The sequence below is a fragment of the Fusarium falciforme genome, chromosome 10 (assembly GCF_026873545.1).
Source record: "Fusarium falciforme chromosome 10, complete sequence".
NCBI classification, from domain to species: Eukaryota; Fungi; Ascomycota; class Sordariomycetes; order Hypocreales; family Nectriaceae; genus Fusarium; species Fusarium falciforme.
In genome coordinates this window covers 2,139,452-2,164,290 of record NC_070553.1, presented here as the reverse complement: position 1 = coordinate 2,164,290, position 24,839 = coordinate 2,139,452, and the positions used below count along the sequence as shown (strand labels likewise).

General features: G+C 54.2%; 6 protein-coding genes across 6 annotated transcripts; 4 read left to right on the top strand and 2 right to left on the bottom strand.

Moving 5' to 3' along the window:
- Window positions 1-191: 191 nt before the first annotated feature.
- Window positions 192-1,359, bottom strand: NCS54_01257300 (Hypothetical protein; the record flags this gene model as incomplete). The annotated part of the gene is made up of 3 exons (XM_053157801.1): window positions 192-230; window positions 281-1,057; window positions 1,111-1,359. The coding sequence occupies 3 exons, from the start codon at window positions 1,357-1,359 to the stop codon at window positions 192-194; spliced, it is 1,065 nt and encodes a 354-aa protein (XP_053013776.1).
- Window positions 1,360-1,999: 640 nt separating this feature from the next.
- NCS54_01257200 (Zn(2)-C6 fungal-type domain-containing protein) lies at window positions 2,000-4,111 on the top strand (the record flags this gene model as incomplete). Its single annotated transcript, XM_053157800.1, has 4 exons — window positions 2,000-2,490; window positions 2,561-2,988; window positions 3,038-3,641; window positions 3,691-4,111. The coding sequence occupies exons 1-4, from the start codon at window positions 2,234-2,236 to the stop codon at window positions 4,109-4,111; spliced, it is 1,710 nt and encodes a 569-aa protein (XP_053013775.1). The 5' UTR covers window positions 2,000-2,233.
- Window positions 4,112-6,643: 2,532 nt separating this feature from the next.
- Window positions 6,644-7,441, top strand: NCS54_01257100 (Hypothetical protein; the record flags this gene model as incomplete). The annotated part of the gene is made up of 1 exon (XM_053157799.1): window positions 6,644-7,441. One exon carries the CDS (start codon window positions 6,644-6,646, stop codon window positions 7,439-7,441), a length of 798 nt encoding a protein of 265 aa, XP_053013774.1.
- Window positions 7,442-9,527: 2,086 nt separating this feature from the next.
- NCS54_01257000 (Hypothetical protein) lies at window positions 9,528-15,797 on the top strand (the record flags this gene model as incomplete). The annotated part of the gene is made up of 1 exon (XM_053157798.1): window positions 9,528-15,797. One exon carries the CDS (start codon window positions 9,528-9,530, stop codon window positions 15,795-15,797), a length of 6,270 nt encoding a protein of 2,089 aa, XP_053013773.1.
- A 1,388-nt stretch (window positions 15,798-17,185) lies between these two features.
- On the bottom strand, window positions 17,186-19,001 carry NCS54_01256900 (Hypothetical protein; the record flags this gene model as incomplete). Its single annotated transcript, XM_053157797.1, has 4 exons — window positions 17,186-17,459; window positions 17,511-18,037; window positions 18,088-18,924; window positions 18,987-19,001. The coding sequence occupies 4 exons, from the start codon at window positions 18,999-19,001 to the stop codon at window positions 17,186-17,188; spliced, it is 1,653 nt and encodes a 550-aa protein (XP_053013772.1).
- Window positions 19,002-20,712: 1,711 nt separating this feature from the next.
- NCS54_01256800 (SAP domain-containing protein) lies at window positions 20,713-21,579 on the top strand (the record flags this gene model as incomplete). Its single annotated transcript, XM_053157796.1, has 2 exons — window positions 20,713-20,854; window positions 20,948-21,579. The coding sequence occupies 2 exons, from the start codon at window positions 20,713-20,715 to the stop codon at window positions 21,577-21,579; spliced, it is 774 nt and encodes a 257-aa protein (XP_053013771.1).
- Window positions 21,580-24,839: the final 3,260 nt, after the last annotated feature.

Below are 24,839 nucleotides of genomic sequence, written 5' to 3'. Positions count from 1 at the left end.
ATAAACTACGAATGCCCTCAAAGCTACAGTTAACCCAGTCTAGGTATCAAAAATCTACTAGCATACACATCGCCCATTAGCATATCATCTTCAAGATCAGAGAGAGTAACTTTAGTAACAGTGACACTAGTTGTTCTTGCATTTGCATCGTTATCCTACTCGTTTCAATATTCTACAAAGATTCAAATCCTTTACAATCCATCCAGAGGCCTGTAGACCTTCATCCAGCGCTACAATCGTCAGTTGGCAGGCGTCCAAGATCTGGCGTCAAATCACTTACCTTGTCGTAGGGCTTCTCGGGGTCAACGAATCTCACATCAGTGGCGAGGCGGATCTTGTTCTCGGGGTCCCTGTTCTTGCAGCTCGCATGCACCATGTAGGGGTTGTGGAAGATGACATCGCCGGCCTCGTATTCGGCGATGAGCCACTTTCTACGGGCCTCCTTTCCGTAGGCCACAGTGTCTCGGCTCAGGAAGCCGCCGTCGTTCATGTTCTTGTTGAAGGCGCTGATACGCTCCTCGTCGGTAAGGTTGTGAGCGTTCTTGGCAAAGTCGTCCTCCGTCTTTTTGCCAATGTCCGTCGAGCCCTCAAGGTACATCAGGCCGCCACCCTCGAGGGAGACGTTGCCGATGGGGATCCAAGCCGTCAAGCTGGTAGGAGGACCGGCGCGGAGGTACATTTGGTCAAAGTGCACAGGCGTAAGCTCGCTTTCAGGCACAAAGGCGCGAAGCATGGTCCTCTGAAGCATCTGAGGGTTCTTCCATCCCGTGAAGCGGCTGACAAAGTCGCGCAGCTCCTGGTTTTTGCAGAACTCGACATAGAAATCAGCCTCGTGGGCTGAAATCATGAGCTCGACGTACTTGTCGCTCTCGGGATCATCCTTCAGGCCGAATAGTCGGCGAAGGTTTCCAGGTGGGAGGTATTTGCGTGTATCGGCACCTGAGAAGATGCCTTCGACTGGCTCGGTGCCATTCTTGAGGAGGCCGCTAGGAGCCATGTGTGTAAAGTAATCGCGACGGCAGGCGAGGGAGGTTTCTTTGCTAATGCATCCTTTGATCTATCGGAATGTGTTAGTTGGTTACCAAGTTGACGTCAAGGCAGAAAACTCACAAAAAGATAGCCGTCTCTCTCAAATCGCTCGTGCATAACCTCCAAAGGAGTGTCAAGAGTTGTCGGTTGAAGATATCCAATGGTGTCGGGTTCCATGGGCCCGAAGTTGGACTCAAGGCTCAAGGTGTTTGGATCGGCGGGATAGTAGTGCCCATAGAGATCCTCTGAGGGTCCTTTTGACGCCTTGAGCTTCTGGACTGAAGATGTGGCGGTGTTCGCAGGGGGAGACTCGAGGCGACTAGGAGCCATGATGATGCGAGAAGTAGCTTTGGTTTTCAAGAGCAAGTACCAGAGCAGGATGTTTCTTGTGCACAAGAGTTAATAATGAGTCTGTGACTTGAGAGGTTGATGATGGTTGATTCGAGCGTCCCAAGAGGTCTTATATCCTTCCACCCTGACTTTGGGGGCGACAAGAGAGTAATATTTCCCGCTTGATGCCTCCATCAAATGCACTCAACACGCACCACTTGGCCCAATGACTTTCTAGCTACAAATACTCACTATAGCCGTCGAGTCGTCGAGTCCAATTCCCTCCCCCAAAGTCGTCATGATCCCATGGCCGTCTATAGCCGTCTACAGCCTACCCCCTGTTTTGCGGGGGTCAAATCCGTCTATTACCGTCAAAAGTCTGGGGCAAGTTCCACCCTGCTTCATCATCCCCAGCCAACCCCGGATTCTCCATTTCACCCTCTGACGGCTAAAGACGAATTTGTTTTCCTTTTTGTCGCTGAGCCATGACCAAAGGGCAGGGCATCAGACAGTATCGGGCCTGCGTCAGGTGCCGTTCGCGCAAGACGCGCTGCGACTTGTGGGTCCCTTGTCCTTCCCGCCCCCCTGAGCAAGCTTCATCTGACTTGAACTCTTTCTTCTTTTCTTTAGAGGCACCGTTGGAGAACCTGGGAAACCTCCTTGTGCAAAGTGTCTTCGAGAAGGTGCTGAATGCGTTCTTGCTGGCTCAAGACGAGGCGGCGATTTCTCTCATCTTCGTCGTCCCCGCCAACAAGCAAAGAGACGCCCTGAGACGGCTCTCTCCGTCTCTTCGAGCGATCATGTATCGCCCAGACAAACTAAAGCCGGGGAAGATTCGGTCCATGATAAGTTGCAGAATCCTAGCGATGCTTTAATGATGCTCTGTCATGCTGCTGGCGAACAAGGCGACGACGATGCTTCCGACGAGAACCAACACACCCCAAACGGGCTGATGGGCGGGTTGTCGAATGGACCTGGAGCGACACCCTCAGCCTATTCAACACAGACGCCTCACGCGCCTAGCCACCTCCGCCCCGATCCAGGGGCTCCGAGTGAGGTCACTATCAACGACTATCCCTTGGTCAAGGATAGAGCAATTGACCCCATCCTCCTTGTTCAGCTATTACGACAGTAAGTTGGATCCTACCCATCTGACAAGCACTATCATGATTTGAAGTAAAGTTTCCCTAACAAATTTCAGTTATGCCGACAATTATCACCATTTCTTCCCCATCGTCCCAACAGACGTGTTGCGACCCGAATACATCCTCGACACGATAAGAGACGAATCTTTCCTACTAACTGCCATCCTTGTCGTGGCCTCAAAAGATCGCCCCGATCTCGCAGATATACACAAGGCCATATGGGATCATATGCGAGGGCTTATACTTAACGTCGTCCTAGGCATGGCTAGTGTCCGCAAGGTCGGCACCGTCGAGGGGCTCTTGCTCATGGGTGAATGGACCTTGCACAATCAGAGCGAAGTCGACGATGGAGATGAAGCGTCAGCGTGGTCGATAGTTGGTCTTGCTGTGAGGCTTGCGTATCTACTACGCTTAGAGGACAGGGGATTCAAAGGAAACGACGCCGACCTCGATTCGGTCCATCGCGAGCGGTTGGCCTGGACTTGTAAGCGCCTCTACTATAGTCAACATTGACACCAGACTCACATTTTCAGTCACCTATCTCTCAGATCGCCAAATATCAATCCGCATGGGACAAGCCTTCTGGTGCAGAGGCCCAGCTCTATCAGCGCGCTTCATGGCCCATGACTTTCCAGCTCTACAACCCCGGCGGGCCCGTGATGAGGATTTTGCCTCGTTCATCCAGGCCCAAGTTGAGCTGACCACACTGTTTGGAAATGCCCACGATATCCTCTTCGCCTCGAGGTCACGGACCGCCGAACTCATGACGCGAGGCGACTACACGAAATACGTCGACGACGCGACAAAAGCTATGCACGCGTGGCAACTCGCGTGGACATCGCTCGCCGTTTCGCCACATCTCAAGAGCTGCCTGAGCCTCATGCAAGAATACCTCAGGCTCTACGTCAACGCGTTCGCTTTTCAGGCCGTCATATACCGTGCATCTGTTACCGACACCAATTCCGATCCATCAAATGGATCTAGGCCATCAATCATCTTTCCCGACTCGGCCATGGCAAGCCCTGATGCCCGGCATATATACGAAGCTGCAGATGCGGCAGAGGCTTTGATTCGGATCGTAACGGACGATATCGATCCGGTGAAGCATCTGTGTTACATGCCAGCGCGCTTTTATCTGTGAGTCGCCATTGGACACATGCAAGACATTCCAGCTAACCCTGTCAAGATATGAGATTCACTCTTCCGTCTTCCTTTACAAGGCCCATGCGTGCGGGGCCATATCCTCGGGCAAGCACGTCCACACAGCGTCCCTCATGGAACGCTTCATCTCCGTCCTCAAAACAGCCGCTGTCGACGAGAGCCACATCGCAGCGAGATACGCGAGACTATTAGACAGGCTATGGTTCCGCCGGGCGCACAGACTCGCCAGCGTCGACGACTCACAGAGCTCGAACCCGGAGCTGAGGAATCCGGGTGTGGTGGTGGACACACTATCGACTCTAGCTGATCTCAATGGGGGCCAGATGCCGCTCTTCGATGACCTTGGCTTGCAGCCATTCGACTGCACTGATACCATGGATGGACTATTTGCCATGCCTTCGGTGGTATCATGGGATCCTTCGAGTTTCTTGAACACCATGGCTTGATGACCGGACAGTATATTAGTGTATTATTAAACAAATGAAACAACCACGCACTTGCTTGCAGTGAGGGAACAGCAGCAAGTCACTCCACACGCAAGGAGTTTAGTGATGGATCATGCCCGAATACAAGCTAAACGAATTGTACGACTATGTGGAGGAGTTCATAGCATTCCATTCATACATCTTATCTTGATTCTCTAATCTCTTCATCCTCAGCTTATATAGTGTGAGTGGCAGCCCATTCTCCCACTGTGGCCTACCCTGTCCGACTGCCAAATGTGGGCCCTCCGGTGAACATCCGGGACCGAGCCCACAATTGCGGCCCGCGAGCGGAGGGGCCGTTCCGCTCTGACGGGCGTTTTCTGTTTCTGGGTCTCGTCTATCGACCAGATTGCGTTGCGGCTATCGACGCCTCGGCACGGGGCACATGGTCGCTCTCAAATCCCCAAACAGCTCAAGGTCAGAAAGGTGACATTCCATAACCACATCGGCTCAAGTCTAAGGGCGTGTTATCAATCAGACATTCCCCGCTTGCGCGAGAATGACGATGCTTCTTGGTGAGGGGAAATGCGTCTCGGCCATCCTCCTGCCGGGGCTTGGGGACGAGAAACGACCGGAACCTCTTGTTTCCAGTCGAGACCGAGGGCCGTGGCTTGCGTACAGTAGGTGTGGGTGGTCCCCTCCGAAACCAGGGAAGATGGTCATGGGATCAGCCACGAGACAAACCACGGGCCTGGGTTGAAAGAAAAAAGCAGGATTGACTTCTTGGAATCTGGGGGAGGCTGGCTGGGCACCTTTTTCCCTCAGGTCAGGTCGCACGGGGGATGGGCCAGAGGCCACTCTCGTCGAGATGGAGGGAGGAATAAATTAGAAATCAGAGAGGGCCTTTACGAGATGGCATTCACAGCACACCACTCATATTCTCCTTTTGGCCTTTTGGATGTCACCCTTTCCTCGTTGGGAAGCAACGACGATACACACGTAATATTTGGTGATCCCGAACAAGGGTCGAACAGTCTACTGGTACAGTACCAAGACGGATAAGCCGTACCCCGGTCGATTTCCTGTTTGATGATGACGATGATGGAGACTCCGACCTTTCGACTGATCACTTTGTCCCGGGTTTCAAGAAAAGAAACGACCTCGTGGCTCAGACTTGCGACCACCCACCTCAGACTGACTGTACTATTTTCCAAGGCAGAGCACATCTGGGGATGCCCTCGCGTGCTTGACATATGCCCAAACGTGGGCCTTGACGGATTCACGCTACAAGGACCAGACGTGCTGCAAGGCACCATGCAGGAGACCTCTGGGGGCCTCACGGCGATCGATCTCTCCTCGAATCCTCGATCGCAAATCCGAATCATGGCCAGCTCCCAGGGGGTTCAGCATGACTGCCCCTCAGAGGACCGGCCTGGCCGGACTTAGAAGAGGGGGAAGCACAGTCAGATGGTCACTCTGGAGTTGGAGATGGTGTCGTCCTTGTCTCACTCTTTATTGAGAAGAGCAACCCCAGCCACCGCGACGCCCGTAAACACGATATTTCTCATGGTGGGCGAATGCACATTGGCACCGTATCGTTGTGTCGATCACTGCTCATCTTTCTACGCCCTTTTACTGGCGGCTGCCGCGTTAGCTCCGAGGACCCTGCGTGAACCCGTTCATCCCACAACTGCCTATCATTCCCCATCCCCAGAAGAAGGAGAAGGAAAGCTGATATCGTCAGCCACCAACTCCTTCAGCTCCTCACGAACCCACCAGCTCAAGACCCATGACTTCCCATTTCCAGCACCGCCGAGCCCGTCTAGCGTACCGCCGTCGCGGACGCGTGGCGTCGTCGTCGATGCCTCATAGGCCGGACGGGCTGAGGGCTTCACGTGCGACGGCAGCCCTGTCCATGACCACCATTCGTCTTCTTCACAAGGCCTCTCGGGGGCTTACAGGAAATTCCTGGATGTGACTGGATGGATACAGCTGTGACTGGGAGGTTTGGTTTGCCAGCCCTGTTTCTTATCCCCCTCCCCCTCCCCTCCACCCCTCCTTTTCTTGGCCTGCGCGGCCTCGTTTTGTGGTGGGCACGGCTGATTGTCTCGTCTGCCTGTGTCTCGCAGGCTGCCAAAAGGTGGGTGAGTGAAGTGAGCTCGTGGTCGATGGGCAACATATATAGGTGAGGCCGTATCGCCTCTTCTCTCGTGTTTAGCCTAGAAATCATCAGTTTTGTCTAGCGTTTTACCCATCCTTCTTGTCAAGTATTGAGTCAAGGGCTTTCCAAAGTGCAGCCTTCGGTGTGTGACTCTCTTGGTCATCCCATGGAACAATATCAGGCTTCCACTTTCTTCAGCCTCGACAGTCCTTTTTCGTTGCGCCGGCCTAGCCGGTAAGGTCGCTTTGCCTGGTTCGCGAACCTCTCTTTTCAGTCACACATCGATCAGCTGTGGTGAGCCCTTCTCGTGCCGCCCACTTATAAAGAGCCCTTGCACGCCATCACTTGCGGGTCTCAATAAACAACCTATTCATATTCAACCCATCACTCGCATGTCCGTCATGCCAACCGAGTCTGAGATGCGGTCTCGTCGAGACTCATGGCCGCCTACTCAGGTGCGCCTCAAGCCAACCGTTTCAACAAAGGATGACCCGCTTCCGTCTCTGGATGATATTGACGATGATCCCCTCACATACTTTCTCACACCGGCGCCAAACATGGACGATGATGACCTGGATCAAGTCATGATGGACTTTGACGCAGGCATCGAAGACGCCAGCCAACCCCGTCCTATCGTCCGCAGTGTGAGCCCATCCACCCTCGACGGCCTCCGCAAGCCAGGTCTCCGCCCCATCTCTCCGGACACAAGCTCTGATATCTCAACATCCAACAACGAGGACGAAGACGATGACGATGAGGAATACATCAGCTTCTCGCCCAGCAAGCATGGCCTCCTTTCTCTGCAGGACATCTTTGCCAACAGCCGTCCCCCCGTGCGCCCCAAGAGCCCGGCCTTCAACCAATCTTCCAACACGACTCTCCTCTCGCCGGCCTCCTTCTCCAACTCGCAGCTCCGCGGGAGGGCCCGAGGCCGCGGGCGGCACGGGGCATCGTCGCGGAACCTCACGGCGCGGCGCCGAGCGGCAGCGGGTGGTCAGCTGTGGAGGGAGCCAAGCCCGGACGTGTGGTCGATCGAGGAGGAGACGGAGGAGGAGATGATGAGCGACATGGGGAGCAGCGTCGCTGCGCCGAGCGATGTCGGTGATGATGAGGTCGAAGGCGAAGGGAAGAGGGCTATGAAGCCCAAGAAGAAGGTCCGGTTCATGTTGCCAGCGAGGGAGGGTCAGTGATGGTCGGAGGACATGGTCTTGCATAACACGGTGTTTCGGTGTTGCACATCTTTTTTCTGTTTTTATTTCCTTTTCTCTTCTTTTCTCTTACCTCTTCATCTGCATGGTCGGAGTTGCGAGGCGAGACTGCATTCCCTCGGATTGATCAGTCTTGGCTGATCCATCGAGGAGACTATCAGGTTGTGCTTTTGGGTGGACTTTTGAAGCAGGATACACGGCATGGGAGCATCATTATTACATTTCTCTCGGAGCAATCCGTTTTCTGATACCTATTTGGATTTGGAGGATACCTTAGTTTTGGGCAATACACTTATAACTCTCATCTTGAAGATTTGACATTGTGTACTCGTGGAGCATTCTCCAGTGACGCCCTGTTTCACCGTCTCGGTTGTACTCACAACTTTGGTTACACAATTACGACAAAGACACCTGTAACCTGTCATAAATGCCTTTTAGACCGGGATGCATGTTGACCCCGGCATGTGCACGAAAACGAGAGCCGCTCACGTTGGCCAATTGGCTCTAGGGTGAGCAAACACGACCGGGAATCCCCTCATCAGGACGGCAACGTTCCAGGGTCCAAGCCCGGGACAACGGGCACGGCATGACCTGGAAGCACAAGCTTAAACGGTTCCCGAAACATTAAATGTCCATGGGAGCTGAAAGGTCAAAATCTCGTCGGTCCCCGGTAGACGGGAAGACGAGAATAGCAGCGCCACAATTCCAGTTCCTACGAGATCTGAGACTCTGTGGGCGGGTCGATCAAAGAGGCGGTATATCCCATCATACATGAAAGTTAAGAAGCGAGATCCATGCTGCGAATCGTGAGTGGACAAGAGACGACGAACCACGGGCAAAAAGAAGCCGCATGCATGCAACGCGCATAGTCGATGGCTGCCCAACGTGCGTTTTTTGCCAACACAGAAGCGCAGCGCAGCGCAGTGCATCGCATCGCATTTTTCAGCCATCCATGCATCTGAGAAAGAGGGCATTGCTGCAATCTCTCGGGCAGAGATTGGACGGACAGAGTGCTCCTCACTTTAGGCGGTTGTCGTCAGCAACGAGGAAAAAACAAGGCCGGAGCATGGCAATTAGCGGCTGTTTGGTCGAAAGTGTGGGAGGGCTACCCATGTCGATACAGGATGCTGTGTTATTGTTGTTGATGCTTGATTCGCCGCCTGCGGGACGTCTGGCAGGCTGTTGGTGAGGAGGAGGAGGAGGAGGAGGAGGAGGAGGAGGAGGAGAGAGGAGAAGAATAAGATGGATGAGAAGGAAAGGTTGACAAGCTCGAACAAGAAGAAAAAGAAAACATCAATCCCATCTCTCGCCGATCCATCTCATGGCGTTGGACAAAATGGCCGAGATAACTTGCATCCATGGCCCGGAGATCGGGTAGCTCGCCCAGACGGTGAAGCCACCCGCTAGAGCCCACTGGAGCTGCTCCACTGAGGCCCCCTGTATTCCATCGCGGCGCCACAGCTGACCCTCAACCGACGTCCCTGATAGGGCGGGGTCTCCCGTCTTGTTTACCAAAGGTGGGTCCCATTTGGTTGCTGGGGACAACCTACGGCACAAGCAAGCAAGTCGAAGACGACGACCTACGCAACCTCCAGGTCCTGCTCCAGGGACGCCCAATTTCGTCGACGTGGATGGCACAACAAACCCGTGTCTCCCTTTGGCGATACCCATTCTGTATCGTGTCTTTCGATTCTGTATTGCACTTTCCTATTCATTGCGTCACGTCCATCCGTTCATTACATTACATTGCATTACACCACACGCATGTGCAGTTCAACGGCTGCTCCGTCTATGCCGCCTCGTCACCCAAAGCTTATTGGAAACTTTGCCGGACTTTCCGATCGAAAAACCACTGGATATAGTCGAGAGCTGCTTGACGATATAGAAACGACTCGCATCGCATACACACAACACAACTAGATTACTGGATCCTCTCCTGAACAACCGCTCAGCATGTTACCAAGCTCAAGGTACGTTCGAGTCACACATCCCCTAAGCGAACCACGTTGCTTCCCCGCCATCGCCATGTCATGAGCTCACTCCCCTCTCCTCCTAGGTAGCTGAGACCATGTCATCAACAAACCTTACCTCTGCAGAGGAAGCCGTACTAGACCCCGAGACTCCTACACAATCTGCCACCGCGTCCAAAGATGACAAGGCCAAGGCGACCCCCAAGTCGGCACCGGCTACGGGCCGCACTCGACCGCGAGCCAAGTCTTTCAAGCAAGAGCCGACCCTCCTCCACGATTTCCTCATGGGCCGACCGTCGCCCGCCCGACTGGCCGCTGACCGCCAGAGGAGAATGAGTCTCGAGGCTGTCAAGGCCGAGCTGCGTCACGAGATGAAACAATCACAGGTCAAGCGGCTTCAGCCTCCCGGCGGCGTAAGGGATCGTGTAAAGAAGTGGCAGAAGGCCAATGCTGCCGCCATGGTGGATGGAGACCCGGACGACGCGGCGACCGAACCCACCGACGTTGCCTTCAAGGACGACGACTTCAGGAGTGTGACGGAGGAAGACCGGGTCCGCATCAAGATGAGGAAGAAGGTCAAGAGGCCTAACAACAAGACCAAGGAGAGTCTCGCCACGGGAGATGAGAAGACACCAGAACCCACGCCAGCCAACCCCCCGCCGAAAAAGCGAGTCGTTAGCGACGAACATTGGCGCAAGAACCGAAAGAACCTTCCCAAGAAGGGCGCCCCCGAAAAGTTCTCGAGTCCCGCTCCGCTACCCAAGGACTTTGTCGCACGCAATTGCGCCAACCCGTCTGTCTCTAACAAGGTCAAGGCGTGGGCAAGCAAGGTCGAGATCCCTGACACACCGCCCTCAGGAAGCCACAGGTTCTCCAAGTCAGTGGGATCCAGGCCTTGTTGGGATACTGATAGCGAATTCATGAGCGACATGGGAGAGACAATTAGCGAAATGACACCGAGCAACGTCAACAGCAGCCGAGTGACGGCCCAGCGAACCGCCAAGTCCGTGTCGGGGACAGACGACGGCATCCGAGTAAGAGCTCAACGAACCGCCAAGTCGGTATCAGGGGGAGATGATGGTATTCGAGTAACGCCGATGAAGAAGCAGTTGGACGACGACGGAATTCGAGTGACCCCGATCAACCCGGACAACGATGGAATTCGGGTGAGGCCCATGAGCGAGGTATCATCCAATGCCGGAACCTCAAGACCCGGATCAATACGAACTGCTAGGTTACGGTTGAAATCTGCTCCAACCTCTCGACGGCCTAGTATGCAGTCTGAGAGGAGGAAGCAGCATTCAGACTTGTCCAGGACGGATTTGACAGGGGCGTCATCCGAACTGTCAAGCAGAGTTATTGAAAGTGAATCCGACTTGTCCAAGACGACAAGGACGGGAGGCAAGTCCGAGCAAGCGCCCCGACCAGTCGACGTGCTGGATGATTCGATGGTAGACACGCCCACAAAGCGCCGAAGCGTATCGGGGAAGAAGCCTCGGCCCAAGAGTTACCACCCAGGTACGACGACTCACAAGGATAAAGAAACATGGGTCCCTGAGGACGACTCAACTTTGGAGCCCTCTCAGCTGGATGGATCCGACCTGTCCTCCAGTATTCTGGCCAAGTCCATCGCCGATATCCCTGGGGATATTCCCTGGGGAAACTCTGCATTTACTGAGCTCGATCTCCCTCTACGAGCCCGCGGAGGACCTCTTCGTAGTCGACCCAAGCGCCCGGTGCGTCCCAAGGTCGAGAGAAACACCAGCTTCAAGTCGATGCCAAAGGTGTTCAAGAAGGTTATGGAGGAGGGCAAGAAGATCATTCATGAGATGAACGAGCCTCCGAGACAGCCCGCACCAAACAACCCCCCGAGTATTGAAAAGTGGCTCAACAACACTGTCGACCCCTTTGTTGAGGAGCAAAAGACTGAGCCAGCAACAACCCCTATAGAAGAAGCTTCAGACATGCTTTCTTCTCCAGAGACAATCAAGAGCCGCCGAAGGTCCTCGCGTGTTGAGAAACGGAGGGAATCGGTTTCAAAGATGAGCAAGCCAGACTTGGCTGAGAAGGCTGCGTCGAAAGAACATCTGGCACCCGCACCAGAGCCAATACCAGTGCCGGTGCCAGTCAAGGAGGAGCCTCGCCCGGAACCCAAGCCAGAACCAGCACCAAAGGTTCCGGCACCAAAGGTGGAACCTGTGCCAGAGCCTGAGCCGCACGTAGAACCAGAACCTGAATCTGATCCAGAGCAGGAGACGGTCAGAGAACCATCACCAGAGTCTCGGTCGCAACCGAAACCCAAACCGAAGCGACAAGCCACAAAGCCACCGACCAAGACACCGGGCGGCCCGGGCCTGAAGAGAACTCGAGCAACAAGGAACACAGCCTCGCCTGTCAAGACCGGACCAAAGGCTTACCTCCTGGGGATGTTGAAGGAGGCCTTCCAGGGCGAGTCTGGCAACCATCTTCCCAAGCCAAAGACCTACCAGAGTCAAGAGGAGCGACAGTATGACGATGATCCCGAATCTGAGTACACGGATTCCAGATATGACGACCCTCGACATGATGATTCGCGATACGACGACTCGCGATATGATGATTCCCGTTATGACGACTCTCACTATGACGACTCCCATTATGATGATTCTCGTTACGACGACGAATTGACCTATGATGATTCAACCGAGAATTGGACTGAAACGGAGCTCTCTAAGCCCCCGAAGGCCGAGATGTCGGGGGCCCTAAGATCTATGTCTCCTGAAGAGCAACGTGAACGACCTCAGGAACGAGTTAGCCACCAGGAGCGAGTTAACCCTCAAGAGCCAGTTAGCCGTCAGGAGCCAGTTAGCCGTCAAGAGTCAGTCAACCGCCAGGAACCGGTCGCTCGCCAGGAGACAGTTGACCGCCAAGAACGAGTCAAGTCTCCAAATCGGGATGACCGTATGGACTTGCCATCAACTCGAATGGCAGGGCCTCGACTTCGACCGCCAACCAATGGACAATACGAACTATCCACAATCTTGTCCGAGGAGGATTCTAGTGCCATCGAATCGGATATGACCTCGGACGTTTCTCATTCGACCCTCACCCAATCTACCGTGCTAACAAGGGGGAGCTCACGTTCCAAGTCCCAGAAGCGAGGTTCCAGTCTCAAAAGGCGACTGACACGTCACTCTGACCTTGTCTCCGTCCTGTCGTTGCCCGATGACAACAACATTCCCAATGGAATCAAGAGCAATCGATCACGACCCAGCATCCGCAAGAGCAGAGGCGGACCCAACGATGTGACGAATGATGACCTTCTCAGGGAATTTGCCGAGGACGAGAACCTTTATCTTCGCGAATTGAAGACACTAGTCGACGGTGTCATTCCTGTACTCCTTTCTCAAGTCGTCAATGGCGACAATGCAACTGAGCTCTTTGGCTCTGCTGCTCCAACTACAAAGACCGATGCTGTCTCAAAGTCGGTGGTTCACATGGGTGTTGCCCTTGAAAAGCTCCGAATGGCACACCACAAAGCCCCTGTCTCAGATATTCGCCGTCTGGCTTCTTGGGGACATGGCGTTGTCCCCATCTACCACAAGTATCTCGATGCCTGGAGACTCGGATTCCAGGACCTCGTCGTCAACCTTGCTCCCGCAGTGGGAGCACCTGAAGACGAAGACTCTTTGATTGGCGCCATGCCTAGAAACGAGTCTGGTGATATTATTGATTCCACAGGAGAGCGGGTGGATGTTGCTCACCTCCTGAAGAGACCTGTACTGCGACTGAAGCAGATGGCCAAGTTCTTCAAATGTGTCGACTCCATCATCGCAACCAATGACACGTATGATCTGTTGAGGGACTTCGAGGACCTGCAAGAAAAGGCCCGTCGTCGTCACCGGGAAGAGATGGCTAGACTGACGGATGAAGATGCCATCAACACGGATACAACAAGAGCGCGTGATCTTCGAACACTTGGCCCCATGGAGGCTGTTTACATCGAACCGAGCCGTCAAGTCAGCGCCAAGGACTTTTTCTCGCTTGATTTGTCGCACTCCAACGGCCAGCGACTGGAATGTCAAATCGAGCTGGTGCACCGAGACAATTTACGCCATCCCGAGGACAAGGGTGACATTCTGATTCGCGAGAACGGTGTCAAGGGAAAATCTTTTCTTCTTTTCCCTCCTGTGCCTGTTGAGCTCATCTCTGCACGGACAGGAGACAGCAACTTTGACATGGTGGTCATGATTCGGGGAACACACAATGACAGGCCCTGGCATGAGTTGCTCACCCTCACAACAGACAATGAGGACCAGATCCTGGATTGGCTGGATATTCTGCCTGTCAAGCCCTACCCTCCGAGGGAGCCGGAGCCCAGCGTGATCGGTGATGAGGAGGAACCATCTTCAAAACCCGACATGCTGGATGTGCCAGTGGGTGTACGAGGATCCTCTCGCAAATATTCATCTCGTTCATCTCGTCACTCCTCTTACTCGGCTCGATCTCCTGTTGCCGAGTCGCCGCCAGCCAGCCCAACAACGCCAACGACCCCAACTGGCAAGCGGCCTCTTCCGTCCAGGTATCGACCTCGTCCTGCCTCGCCAGCTACACCACCTCCTATGCAGTCACCCGAGAATTATGATCTCCAGAGGACACCAACCCAAAATGACTATCGATACGATGACAGACAGCTGCCCTTGTTTGAGAGCCTGCAACCTGATCCTCTCAACATCCGCAAAACTTCTAGCGGTCCGTCTTACCGAACTGACGGTGCACCTCCTCCACCAGTCCATCGCGAGCTCACACCCAGCCCTGGGCCTACAGCCAAGTCACAGTTCGCCAAGCCACTCATCGAACTCCCGCCCAGCAGCCGCGTCAAGCGACGGACATCCTCTCCGCTCAAACATGAGTACCTGCCCTCGGATGGATCGTCTGTGTCTGGTACCTCCTTGACGGGAAGCTATCAGACCGAGGACTACACAGAAACCGAGTCGGACTATGAGTCTTCCGACGATGAGATTGAAAGTGTAGATCTTCCCGAGACCGAGCTGGGCTTCAGCATCAGGGACGATCTGCCAGAAGACATTCCAGAAGAACGTCCAGAGGATCTGATTGAGGAACTAGAATCATCACTGCCCAAGCCTCGGACTCTCGTCGACTCTGCTGTATCTGGGTCAACCGTCAGCTTGACGCCATCCAACTCTGCATCTCAGGCTGGCCTCCATGGGCAAAAGATGGCGCCTGAAGAGAACGCCATGCGGTTCATCGCCGCCATTTCAAGATGGTCCGACAAGGGCATGTGGAAGGACATTTCTGCGGATAACTGCTCTGTCATTGTTACGCCTGGCATGATCCAGGCCTTCCCCGTCCGCAGCGAGCAAAACGAAGCCCCCATCCTCGCCCTAGACCTCACTCCTCTCGTCCTCATCCGCCAGAGCACAGCAGTTGACCTAGAGATCCGCTCGTCGGTCAGGTCAGACTGCCAGCTTGCCAACTCACACGGTGGAGGCAACTTCCGCTTCCGATGCCAGAACAGTCCTGACTGCTTTAACCTTTACATGTCCGTTCACCACGCTCGCCTCAACAACCAAAAGTTCATCCAGCTTGAGAACGAGGCTCGCTTCAAGAGCTTTGGTGAGCGCAAGCCTCCGGCCGAGAACGATGACACCAGCAGCCGCCGACGAAGCTGGTTCGGCCGTAAGAACAGCTACCGCAGCTCAGTCCGTGCCCCTTCTCAATCCCACGACGGCGCGAGCACCACCCCTTCATCCACGCTCTCGGCCACCAGCTTCCTCAAGAGACTCACAGGAGCTGCAAACCTGCCCTTCAACTTGGCTCGCTCCTCTGTCGACAGAAACAGCCGCTACAACGCAAGCCTGAAATCACCGGGATCCTCATCCTGGGGCGGGGCAACCCCACGTTCGCCCTCTATCAGCGTCGAGAACAGCGGACGAGGCCCGGCCAACTTTGGCACCGAGGACATCAAGATCCGACTCCATCTCCTCGTGTCGGCAGCCAAGTGGGAGGACTATGGCAACTGCAGGCTGTCGATCCGACGACCACCACCGGGCTGGCACCAGGCGCTCCGAGCGGATCACGGACTGGAGAAGCGTGTCACTGTCAAGACGATCCCGCGCAAGGACTCAGACCAGCCTGTTGTACTCCTGGATGCAGTCCTGGGCAGTGGCTGCTTCACACCCATGGGGAGCCGTGGTATTGTCTGTGGTGTCTGGGAGGAGATGAAGGACCACAACGGCGTCGTAGGCGTCGTCCCAGCCACAGGTCCCACAGGCGGCAACGTCAAGAAGTGGTGCTTCCAATGCGCCAGCGTCGCCGAGGCAGGGTGGGTTCTGAGGCTCGTCCATCAAGAGGTTGTCACCGCTTAAGTGTCTTCCTCTCACTTTACAAAGGAGCCTTTGTCTCCTATTCCTTCTTCTACTGTACCTGCATTCCAAGCATATTCATATCCGCACTTCTTGTTGCATCATTATCTTTTCCGTTGCTCAACCTTTTTGATATCCCCCCTGGTGTACGCACCAACTCACTTTTCTTGACCTCTCTTCTTACCGTCAATAAGCGGCGGAAGAGAAATCCAGCGATACCAAACCTTTTCGACTTTTTTAATTGCTTGCATCTGTGTATACCGGGGATTTTCTCTTTCCCCTTGTTTTTCTTGCAACAGGCATCTAGACATGTGGGTGGTGGATGGCGTCTGGATGGAAGGGAGGGTTGATGGGGTGTTGGGGACTGGGATAGTACATTGAGTCTTGTCTTTTTTTTTTTTGGCCTTGAGATGCTCATGAGGAGGGTGTCTTGTTGATTAAGATGGGGGTCGAGGGGTGGTATATAGCGGAAGAGGAGCAATACACGTCTTGTTGAAGAGCTTATTCGTTGTTGAACCTTGGTACATTGTGAATAAAGAAACAGATATTATCCACACTATGGAGGCTATTGTACCTGTCGTAAGCCCTCGTTAGAAATCTCAGCATTTTCTAACAGGATAGTGACCCCTGGGGTAGGAACAAAAGACGTAGGGTAGGACGAGTTCCCCATAGCTGTGTATATAAAAATGGGGGATACAAGTCAAGTCTCAATACATGGATTAACTAATTATACAATCCCTCAATCTCATCAGATACGAAAGTTAATGTGTATTAAATAGCCAATTTAAGAGAAACGCCAAACATCCAACTGCCCCTCTCGAGACGTAACATTTCGTAATGTTGTCGAATAGGGGTTTGAGGCGGTATGATAAATAGGGCGGGATGGCGAAAAAGGGTGACACAGCTGACAGAGAGAGGCATAAATAGCCCACCTAGATAGATACAATAGAATCATGTCACTTCATCACCTTGGAAAGCTTCATGACACCAGCCATAGTCTCGACTGCTTTAACCGTCCCATAGAACCCAAGTCACAATCAAATCACAGATAGTGTAGGGTAACCAATAAGCCGAATAGTATTCATGACGTATCAAATGCGGCACCCAAGAATAACTCCATCCAGAACAGAACCGACGCTGTGTTATGCCATCGTCACCTCTTCCCACTAGTATACAAGAACAACCCATCCTATTCCAAGTGCTCCTTGATGTCACCCAAAGACGCAGTTTTCGTAAAACAGAAAAAAAAGGACCGCCCCATTCTATAGACAGGTAGCGACTGGCTCCAACGACAGCACACTGTCCTAAAACATGGATACAAGAAAGCGTATATAAAACGGGCGAGATGAACCCTCGAGGTGCGTCCTAGAAGAAAGCAATGCGTCGTACACTCATGAAGGGTTGGGCTTGGGCTGAGGCTTGCCACCGTCGACAATGATCTGCTCGTCGATACGGGCAGCGATGTCACCATACTCGAGCCGTTTCCAGGTCTTGATGCGAGCTTCGTTGGTGTCAACCTCGAAGAGACGCACACGGCGATGGTAGCCACCGTAGCCAGCATAGCCGCCGAAACCGGAACCACCGGCGTAGCACATCCACAAGGCCGGCGTTTTGTTCTCCCCCTCACCTGACAAGGAGAGGGAGCAGTAATCGTTACAGTGGTCACTAAATCTGGGTTAGCAATCATTCAGATCAAGATGATATCGGGGCACTCACTGTCCGGCGCTGACCATGACGACGCCCTGTTCAACGAGGGCGTCGCGGAAACCAGAGTTGTAGACAGGAGCAGTCACGCCCTCTTTCCATTCGCCCACTCGAGGGAGATTGAAGTCAGCATACTCGGTTAGGGGAATGTGGATAAATGCAATATCCATGTGCCGACCAGTATACTCATCATGGTTCTTCTTGAGGCCAGCGGCCGTCTTCTTGAACCACTCAATCTGGTTGGGCTTGACCCAGTCGTAACCGGGGAAGTTGCGCTCATCAGGTGTATAAGCATGTGTGTCGAGGAGATAGATGGTCAGGGCAGAGTGATCTGTCTTGCCTCGAGCAAGAACCTCGACATAGTAGTTGCCGACACCATCGATCTCGGCTGGTCCAGCTATAGAGAGAGAGTAGGGAAGAGACTCCATGATGGCCATCTGAGCCTCGCGAGACATGGTCTTCTCGTCGTCATGGTTTCCGAAGATGGCGGCGTAGGGGATTTTCCGCTCAATCAGGATCGACAAGATCTTGAACATAGCCTAGGGCATGTTAAAAAGGTGACCCAAAGGGGTGGAAAAGGAACACTCACTGTTGGTGCATCTGGCGCTGTGTCACCGTTGACTTGGTCACCACTCAAAACGACCAAGTCCGGCTTCTCCTCATCAAGGACACGGCTGACAAAGTCAAGAGTACGGGGATCCGCCTCACACTTGCCGCCGTTGTATGTGTTTGGAACGGCCTCACGGCACTCGCCAACACCAGTACTAAGATGCAGATCACCGATCTGCATGATCTTGTATCGACCATCATCTCGAATCCGGGGCTGGGGCTTCTTGATCTCGCGATGGGGACCTCGGCGCACGGTTAGTTGCACGCACGGTAGGCTGCCACCTGTGTTAAGGAGGAGAGGCGTTCCAGTGATAGTCCAACCGTCTCTTGCCTCCACGGCATCATCTCCAAATAGAACATCCAGGTCGGTCACGGCCTGATTAGAGTCGCTGGCCTGCTTCTTGGCTGATCGCTTGAGCCAAAGTCCGGCGGGACGAGACTCCCATAGATCCTCTGTTTCTCCCTTTGGCGGAGGGTGAAGCTTGCCGACCATAATATCCACGACAACGGTGTCATCCTCGGTGAGATCCTCCTCGTGTTTGCGACTGACATATAGGTAGGCGGTGGTGGTCCATGTTTTTCCGAGGTATAGATCCTTGTCAACTCGGTGCCATTCTTTAGCGTCGAGGTCGCATGACGAAAAAGGGTTGAGGCTGGAGCAGGTGACTATCGTAGCGTCTGTCACGACAAGACCTGGGTGGTGGGAGGGCATGTAGCCATGGAGAGAGTTGGGGAGGACACGGTAGTTTCGGTCGAGGAAAGCGATGATGAGGAAGGCGAAAATGGCAGCGCCAGTAAGCTGGGCGGCTGTCCGAACCTGAATCCATGGATGGAGTGGTCAGTGGATGGCCTGTCATACGAAGAAAAGGTGAGGCGTACAATTCGTCGAGTCATGATGTGATAATTGAACAAGAATTGAACCCAACTTTTTGGGGAGAAGCTGCTCAAGCAAGGAAGAAAGATGGACCACGAGCTACTTCAAGCAGCGGTAGCCAAGAAACGGTAAACGGAACAAGCATTCGGGAGCTGGGTCGCGGGTTGGATTATTCGCATCTTCCGAAAGGGGTCGTCGGCTACTATTGCATGGTTCGGAGGGGCCCGATCGAACAAGACGTCTGTGTGGAGGCCTCGGGAGTCTGGGATGCGAGGGTCAGAAGCGCGTTGCGGTCGCTCGAGAGCGTTGAAGCTATCGTCGTCGGGCCAGTTGCCTCTGCGTTCCAGGCCGGTCGTCGCAAGCGTCTAGAGTGTCGATAAAGAGGAGGCGATCGACAAAAACGTGGAGACAGGGAGAAAGGTTAGGATAGAATGTAAGGATGAAGTTGGTCGTTGTTTGAGTTGGCGGGCGACAAGGAAAGAGCAGAGCGAGCATGTGGCGAGCTAATACCTAGGGAAGGCCCGGCAAAGAGCCAGGAGACAGGGGGAAAGAGCTTTCCGTGTGTCAACATGCATGCGCCTTGCAAAACCTTGAAGAAGGAACGAACGGAACGGGAGCAGAAGAAAAAGCCAAGACTTCAATCTATTACGATGGATGCTCCGTGTCTCCTCCTTTCCCCTGGTCATGGTCATGAGGGCAAGTGGAGCAACAGTCCCGTCGGCTAGGACCCGGGAGTCGGGGGGGTTTTAGATCTAAGGGACTCAGGGAGGGAGGCTGGCTTCCTTCAATTCAATTCAAACATGGGAAAAGTCTGGGGAATTGCAACTTAAAACAAGCCATGGTGAATGACATTATTAATGACAATTATAAGCTTGTCGACGGAGGGCACTAATTTCAACGCCAGTTTTCAGAGTAGAGCAGCGAGAACAAGCCTCGAATCCCCTTTTTGCTCTCTCCATTTTCTTGCTGACCCTTTCTCCAGCGCACAGGCAACCCAGGTTTGGATGTTACATGTGCTCAAAATGCGGCCACGTGAGACCCCTCAAGTTAATAATGCGGGCTCCTCTTTCGTGCTTTTCTAATTACCTGGCACTGACTTTTTTTCTGTCCAGTCCAGCCTAGGTTGGCCAACGTTAAGTTGGTGACGGGAAAGCCACATGAGCAGTGTCCGTCTTGTCTTCCCTCGCACGATGCGGCCAAGCCTCCGTTACTACTTGTTCGAAAATGACTGGCAACCTAGGCAGGGTCGCAAGATGAGGCTGGTTGCGTGCGTCCATGCCTTGGCTTGAGGCCAACCGCAGCTTCTTTCAGAAGGCCTCCTGCGTTTGCACTGTAACTTACAGTATGAAAGTGGAGCTGGGCTGGGCTGAGCTGAGATGAGGGGAGCTCTCTGGAGCTTGCTTGCTTGCCTTCACGCCACAGGGCAGCCATTCAGAAGCCTGTATGGCCCGTGCGCATCTCCCTGCGAACAGAATACAGCCAAATTTGCCAACCAAGAAAGAGCGAGAGCAAGAGAGCGCGTCCCGCTAACTAAAATCCACATCCACTCCCGCCCATCCAAGCGTCATCCCTCAAACCGCGTAACAAAGAAAGACTCCTCCGTCAACCTTCTCATCGTCGCTCCATCTCACCTTCTTCTCCATCGCCGCGACAACCACCGCAATCGCAATCGCATACATCTCCCCTATTAAATCCATCTCTTAATAACGCTCCCATTCCGTCGCGCGCGCCATGGCCGAGTACTCTTCGCTCAAGGTGCCCGAGCTCAAGAAGCTCCTTGCCGAAAAGGGTCTCCCCCAGACCGGCAACAAGGCAGACCTGATCGCGCGACTCCAGGAGAACGACAAGAAGGCCGAGAGTGAGGCGAAACCCGGTACGTCCATCGAATTCTGAAACTGCGATCGACTTGCATCTTTTCGCACGCGCAAATCCACCCATCGAACCCACGGCTAACTCCATCCCCTAGCTGAGAACAAAGAGGACGAGATCAGCTACAGCGACGACGAGGCGCCCGCTGAGCCTGCTGCTCCTGCTCCCGCTCCCGCTGCTGCGCCCGCGCCTGCACCTGCTGCTGAGGCTCCCGCCACCGAGACAGCTCCCGCCGCGACCGAGGGAGCTGAGGAGCCCGCTGCGGAGAAGCCTGCCGAGACAGAGGCGCCTGCTGAGCCTGAAAAGTCCTATGCCATCGGTCTCTCGTCCACTGCTGCTGATGACGAGGCCAAGAAGCGTGCTGAGCGCGCCAAGCGCTTTGGTCTTGAGGAGGATGAGGATGCAAAGAAGAGGGCTGATCGAGCAAAGCGATTCGGTCTAGACGAGAAGGAGCTCGCATCTACTCTTGACTCGGCGCTTCCAGAGCGCTCCCGAAAGCGAGGCCGTGACCGTGGCGACGGTGAGGGTAACCGTTCCACCGAGAACAACCGCCCTGGCAAGCGACAGAGCCTTGATCGAAGGAATGACCGACGAAGGGGAGGCCGCGGAGGACGTGGTGGTCCTCGGAACGAGTCGACCCGCGAAACTCGAAGCCGGGGTAGTATCCTCGATGACCCGGCAGAGAAGGCCAAGGCGGAGAAGCGCGCTGCTCGGTTCGCTGGGAACTAGACGAACGACTCTGAAGCACAAACACGCGGCAACGGCGACATGACTTTTGGTTGAAAGGAAAGGAGCTCGGAAGGGGTGCGACAGGGCAGATCAGACTACGTGAATGGACTTTTTCAGTTGTACAACATTTCTTGGTTTCGTTTTTGTTTCCATGTTTTCAAGCGCAGATTATCAAGGGTAAAACGAATAAAGAGGAAATCGGCGTTGCGGGCACTTGTTGATCAAGATCCGAGTCTATTGTGTGCTTGTGAGGGAGTGAGGTTGTCTGAACGGTTTCGAGGCATGTGTAGGTAGTCAGCATCTACCTCGAAGGTAGCTGGCATCCCTAATCTTGTGAGCAACGACAACAGGAGCATCACTTACCAACATCATACAGAACTTCATGGGGACCAACAACCTCCCCTCTCTTACCTCCTTCGTCCATTGTCATCAGTCGAACACGGTGGCCTCTTGCAATTCTGATCGCCCCTTTCATGAAAATTCTGATTCTCAGGGGCGCAGTCGATATCCGAGATCTGACTTGGTGTGCACTAGAGCAACTTGCATCTCGGGGAGACATCTTCAAAACATCCGGCCTCGATAACTTGGACAGACCCAGTGGACCGCGAATAGCCTCGTCCACCCAGTACACCGAGAGGCTTCGGAAGACGAATCGTGAAGGGGGCCAAGGCTAGTCACCCACACTGCAGGAGATCCCCCCCTTCTTCAGGAACCACTGAAGACACGATGAGCCTCGATACTTATGACGGGGAAGGCTTCCTCGACTTTAGACTATGGGAGAAGGGTGCGCCGTTGCACAAGTTTAGGTTGCCTCGACTGCCGAGCCCACGAGTCTAGTGTAACAACGCCCCCCGTTGTCCGAGAGCCACTTGGAAGCCGCGCCGCTACCCTACCATACAGTTAGATGGCTCAGCCATGTTGACTTGATGGAGAGATGAAGAAACTTGGCAATTAAGACATGAAAAATTTTCCATCCTCGAGTTACAACACAAACGTCAGAGGGCCTCCAAGGCTCGAGTGCTTAGCGGAAGAGTTGGTTGGTAAAGGATGGGCAACCCTCAAAGTCGATTCGTCGCCGAGGGACTTCAGCAATGTTGGACGACGCCTCTTCTTGATTCTCGGTCCTCTGCTCGGGGCCGGCTCATACGAGGCCGCCAGAGTCACAGCCCTATCAAGAGCAGGGGCCGACCTAACTGCCGACGATTCGCAAGGGCTTCAGACCATCAAGCCGATCAAGTCAGAGTTTTCCCGACGAATCTGCATAGGGGGTTAAAGAGTCAGCCTGGTCTTGGTCCAACACTCATGGACTAAGCAGCACGCGATAGATAGCCCAAGAGCCTTTGCAACCAACGAGAGACACAGGTCAGCGGCTGCTGGATGGATGCGCTAATCCCGCATTCCCAAAGGGTTTGTGAACGCAAGCCACAGTGCCCATTCTCGGATGATTTCGCTCTCCTCCGAGTCCTTTCTGGGCAAACGTGCTGTGGCAGCCATGTCTCAATGGCTGGCGACGACTCGATCAACGACAACAACACCCACCAGGCGAGATAGCCCACTGACACAGGTGAGATACAGCCATGACCAACTCCTTGGTCTACTCTAGCTCGTCACGTTACCAGACGCTATGCCCCGTCCAGTCTCAGCGGGCAGGCCAATCCAGGCTGCGAAACCCCTGCTCACGCGACGATGCGACCCTGGTCGCCCAGCCGTCTGGCGGCTACGATTGGGAGAGGCGGCTAAGCAATTGGGCCATTCGACGTCCCCAGCGACTCCAGCGACTCCGTCGCCCGTTCGTCGCTCACAGCCCGTCGTTTGCGGTCGAGTCTCGTCTCCTTCTTGGGGACCCGCTCTGATCGCCCTACGAGGGGAAATGGGCTCGCAGTGAAACCCCATCGGAGGCTTGCGCGTGGCCGGCTGGAGAGAGATTGCAGCTTGATGAGTTGGCATCGAGGCAGAGCTGCACAACGGCGTTGTTTCTCTGGCTCACCGCTCGCTCAAGTACCGAGTACTTGGATCTGGAATTCGAGTGACTTTGCAGGGGCGCCTGATGGGCAGGGAACAGACGAAAGAGGCGCCGCTCACCCTCCTAGCCCATCTGCCATTCGCTCGGCCGGCAGAACAAGCCACATCGGCGATGCGGCTAGCCTGACGAGGCTTGATGCTGGACGGGGTGGCCAGCCACGCGCGAGGTGCCACGTCAGTTGCAGAAGCGTGGAAGCAGGGGCACCAGCCTCACCTCCGAAGAACCCAAGAACAAGCTTGTGGCGCCGTGGGTCTCTTCTGTGGCGGAGCAGACCGTGGGATGCCTCTTAGATTTCCACTTTTGGAAATCAAGCGCCGATTTCACGGGTTCCCAAGCCATGTCGGTCCTGCAGCAACGATCTAAGACTATCGAGCCTTTCTTTTTCAATGTTGCCTGGTTTTTCGTCCATCTCACTAAGATGACGACGTCAACGCGCGTGAATCTCCATGCCAGCGCATTAACCTCGCCACTGTCCAAGATGCGGGTTTCAGCTGGCCTGGACTTGGTCTCCGTTGCGCGGGAGCTTGTTCTATTCTAACTTTCTGGGCGGGAGCGGGCCTAGCCGTGGACAATCAATGGCCCATTGTCCTCTAGTCAAAGGTCACCTGGAGGCTCAAAATCTCACCGAGCGGTCAGGAGCGGTCCTCGTGATGGGCCAGCTGGGATATGGGATTCCAGAGAATGCCTTTCGCATTGGAAATGACGTCGTGAAGCCAGGGTCTCACGTTTCTTTTGACTGCCGACCGTTGGATTCGGCTTCCTTCTTCGGTCGCGTGAGAGAGTCTTGATGCTAAGGTGCTCGTCACGGGACTAACAATGGATGGCGGTGAACTTGAAGTAGCCAACAATCCGCCATTGCGCAATCGATCATGGGCAAAAAACCGGTCTTTCCAGTCACCTCTCGACTAACAGACTTCGTCGAACCTCCGTTACGGACTCGGCTCGCTGTGACCCCTGCGTTTATACCACCCATGTCCATAAGCTTTACCAAGACTCCATAACTGCGCGACGACTGACGGGCAGAATGCAGCCTCCGCGCGAGGATTGGCGAACTGGTTCGGTCTCGACACGGCGGATAAGATGGGCGTTGTGGACTAGTCGTCCATTTCTGTAAGGATAGACATGCAGGAGAAAGGGTTTGTTGACTCCATCCTGATGGAAGGGGGAGTGAAACAACCGATTGCGACTCCACGACCATCATTGGTAGAAAATCATTGCGAGACGGCCAATGGGATCA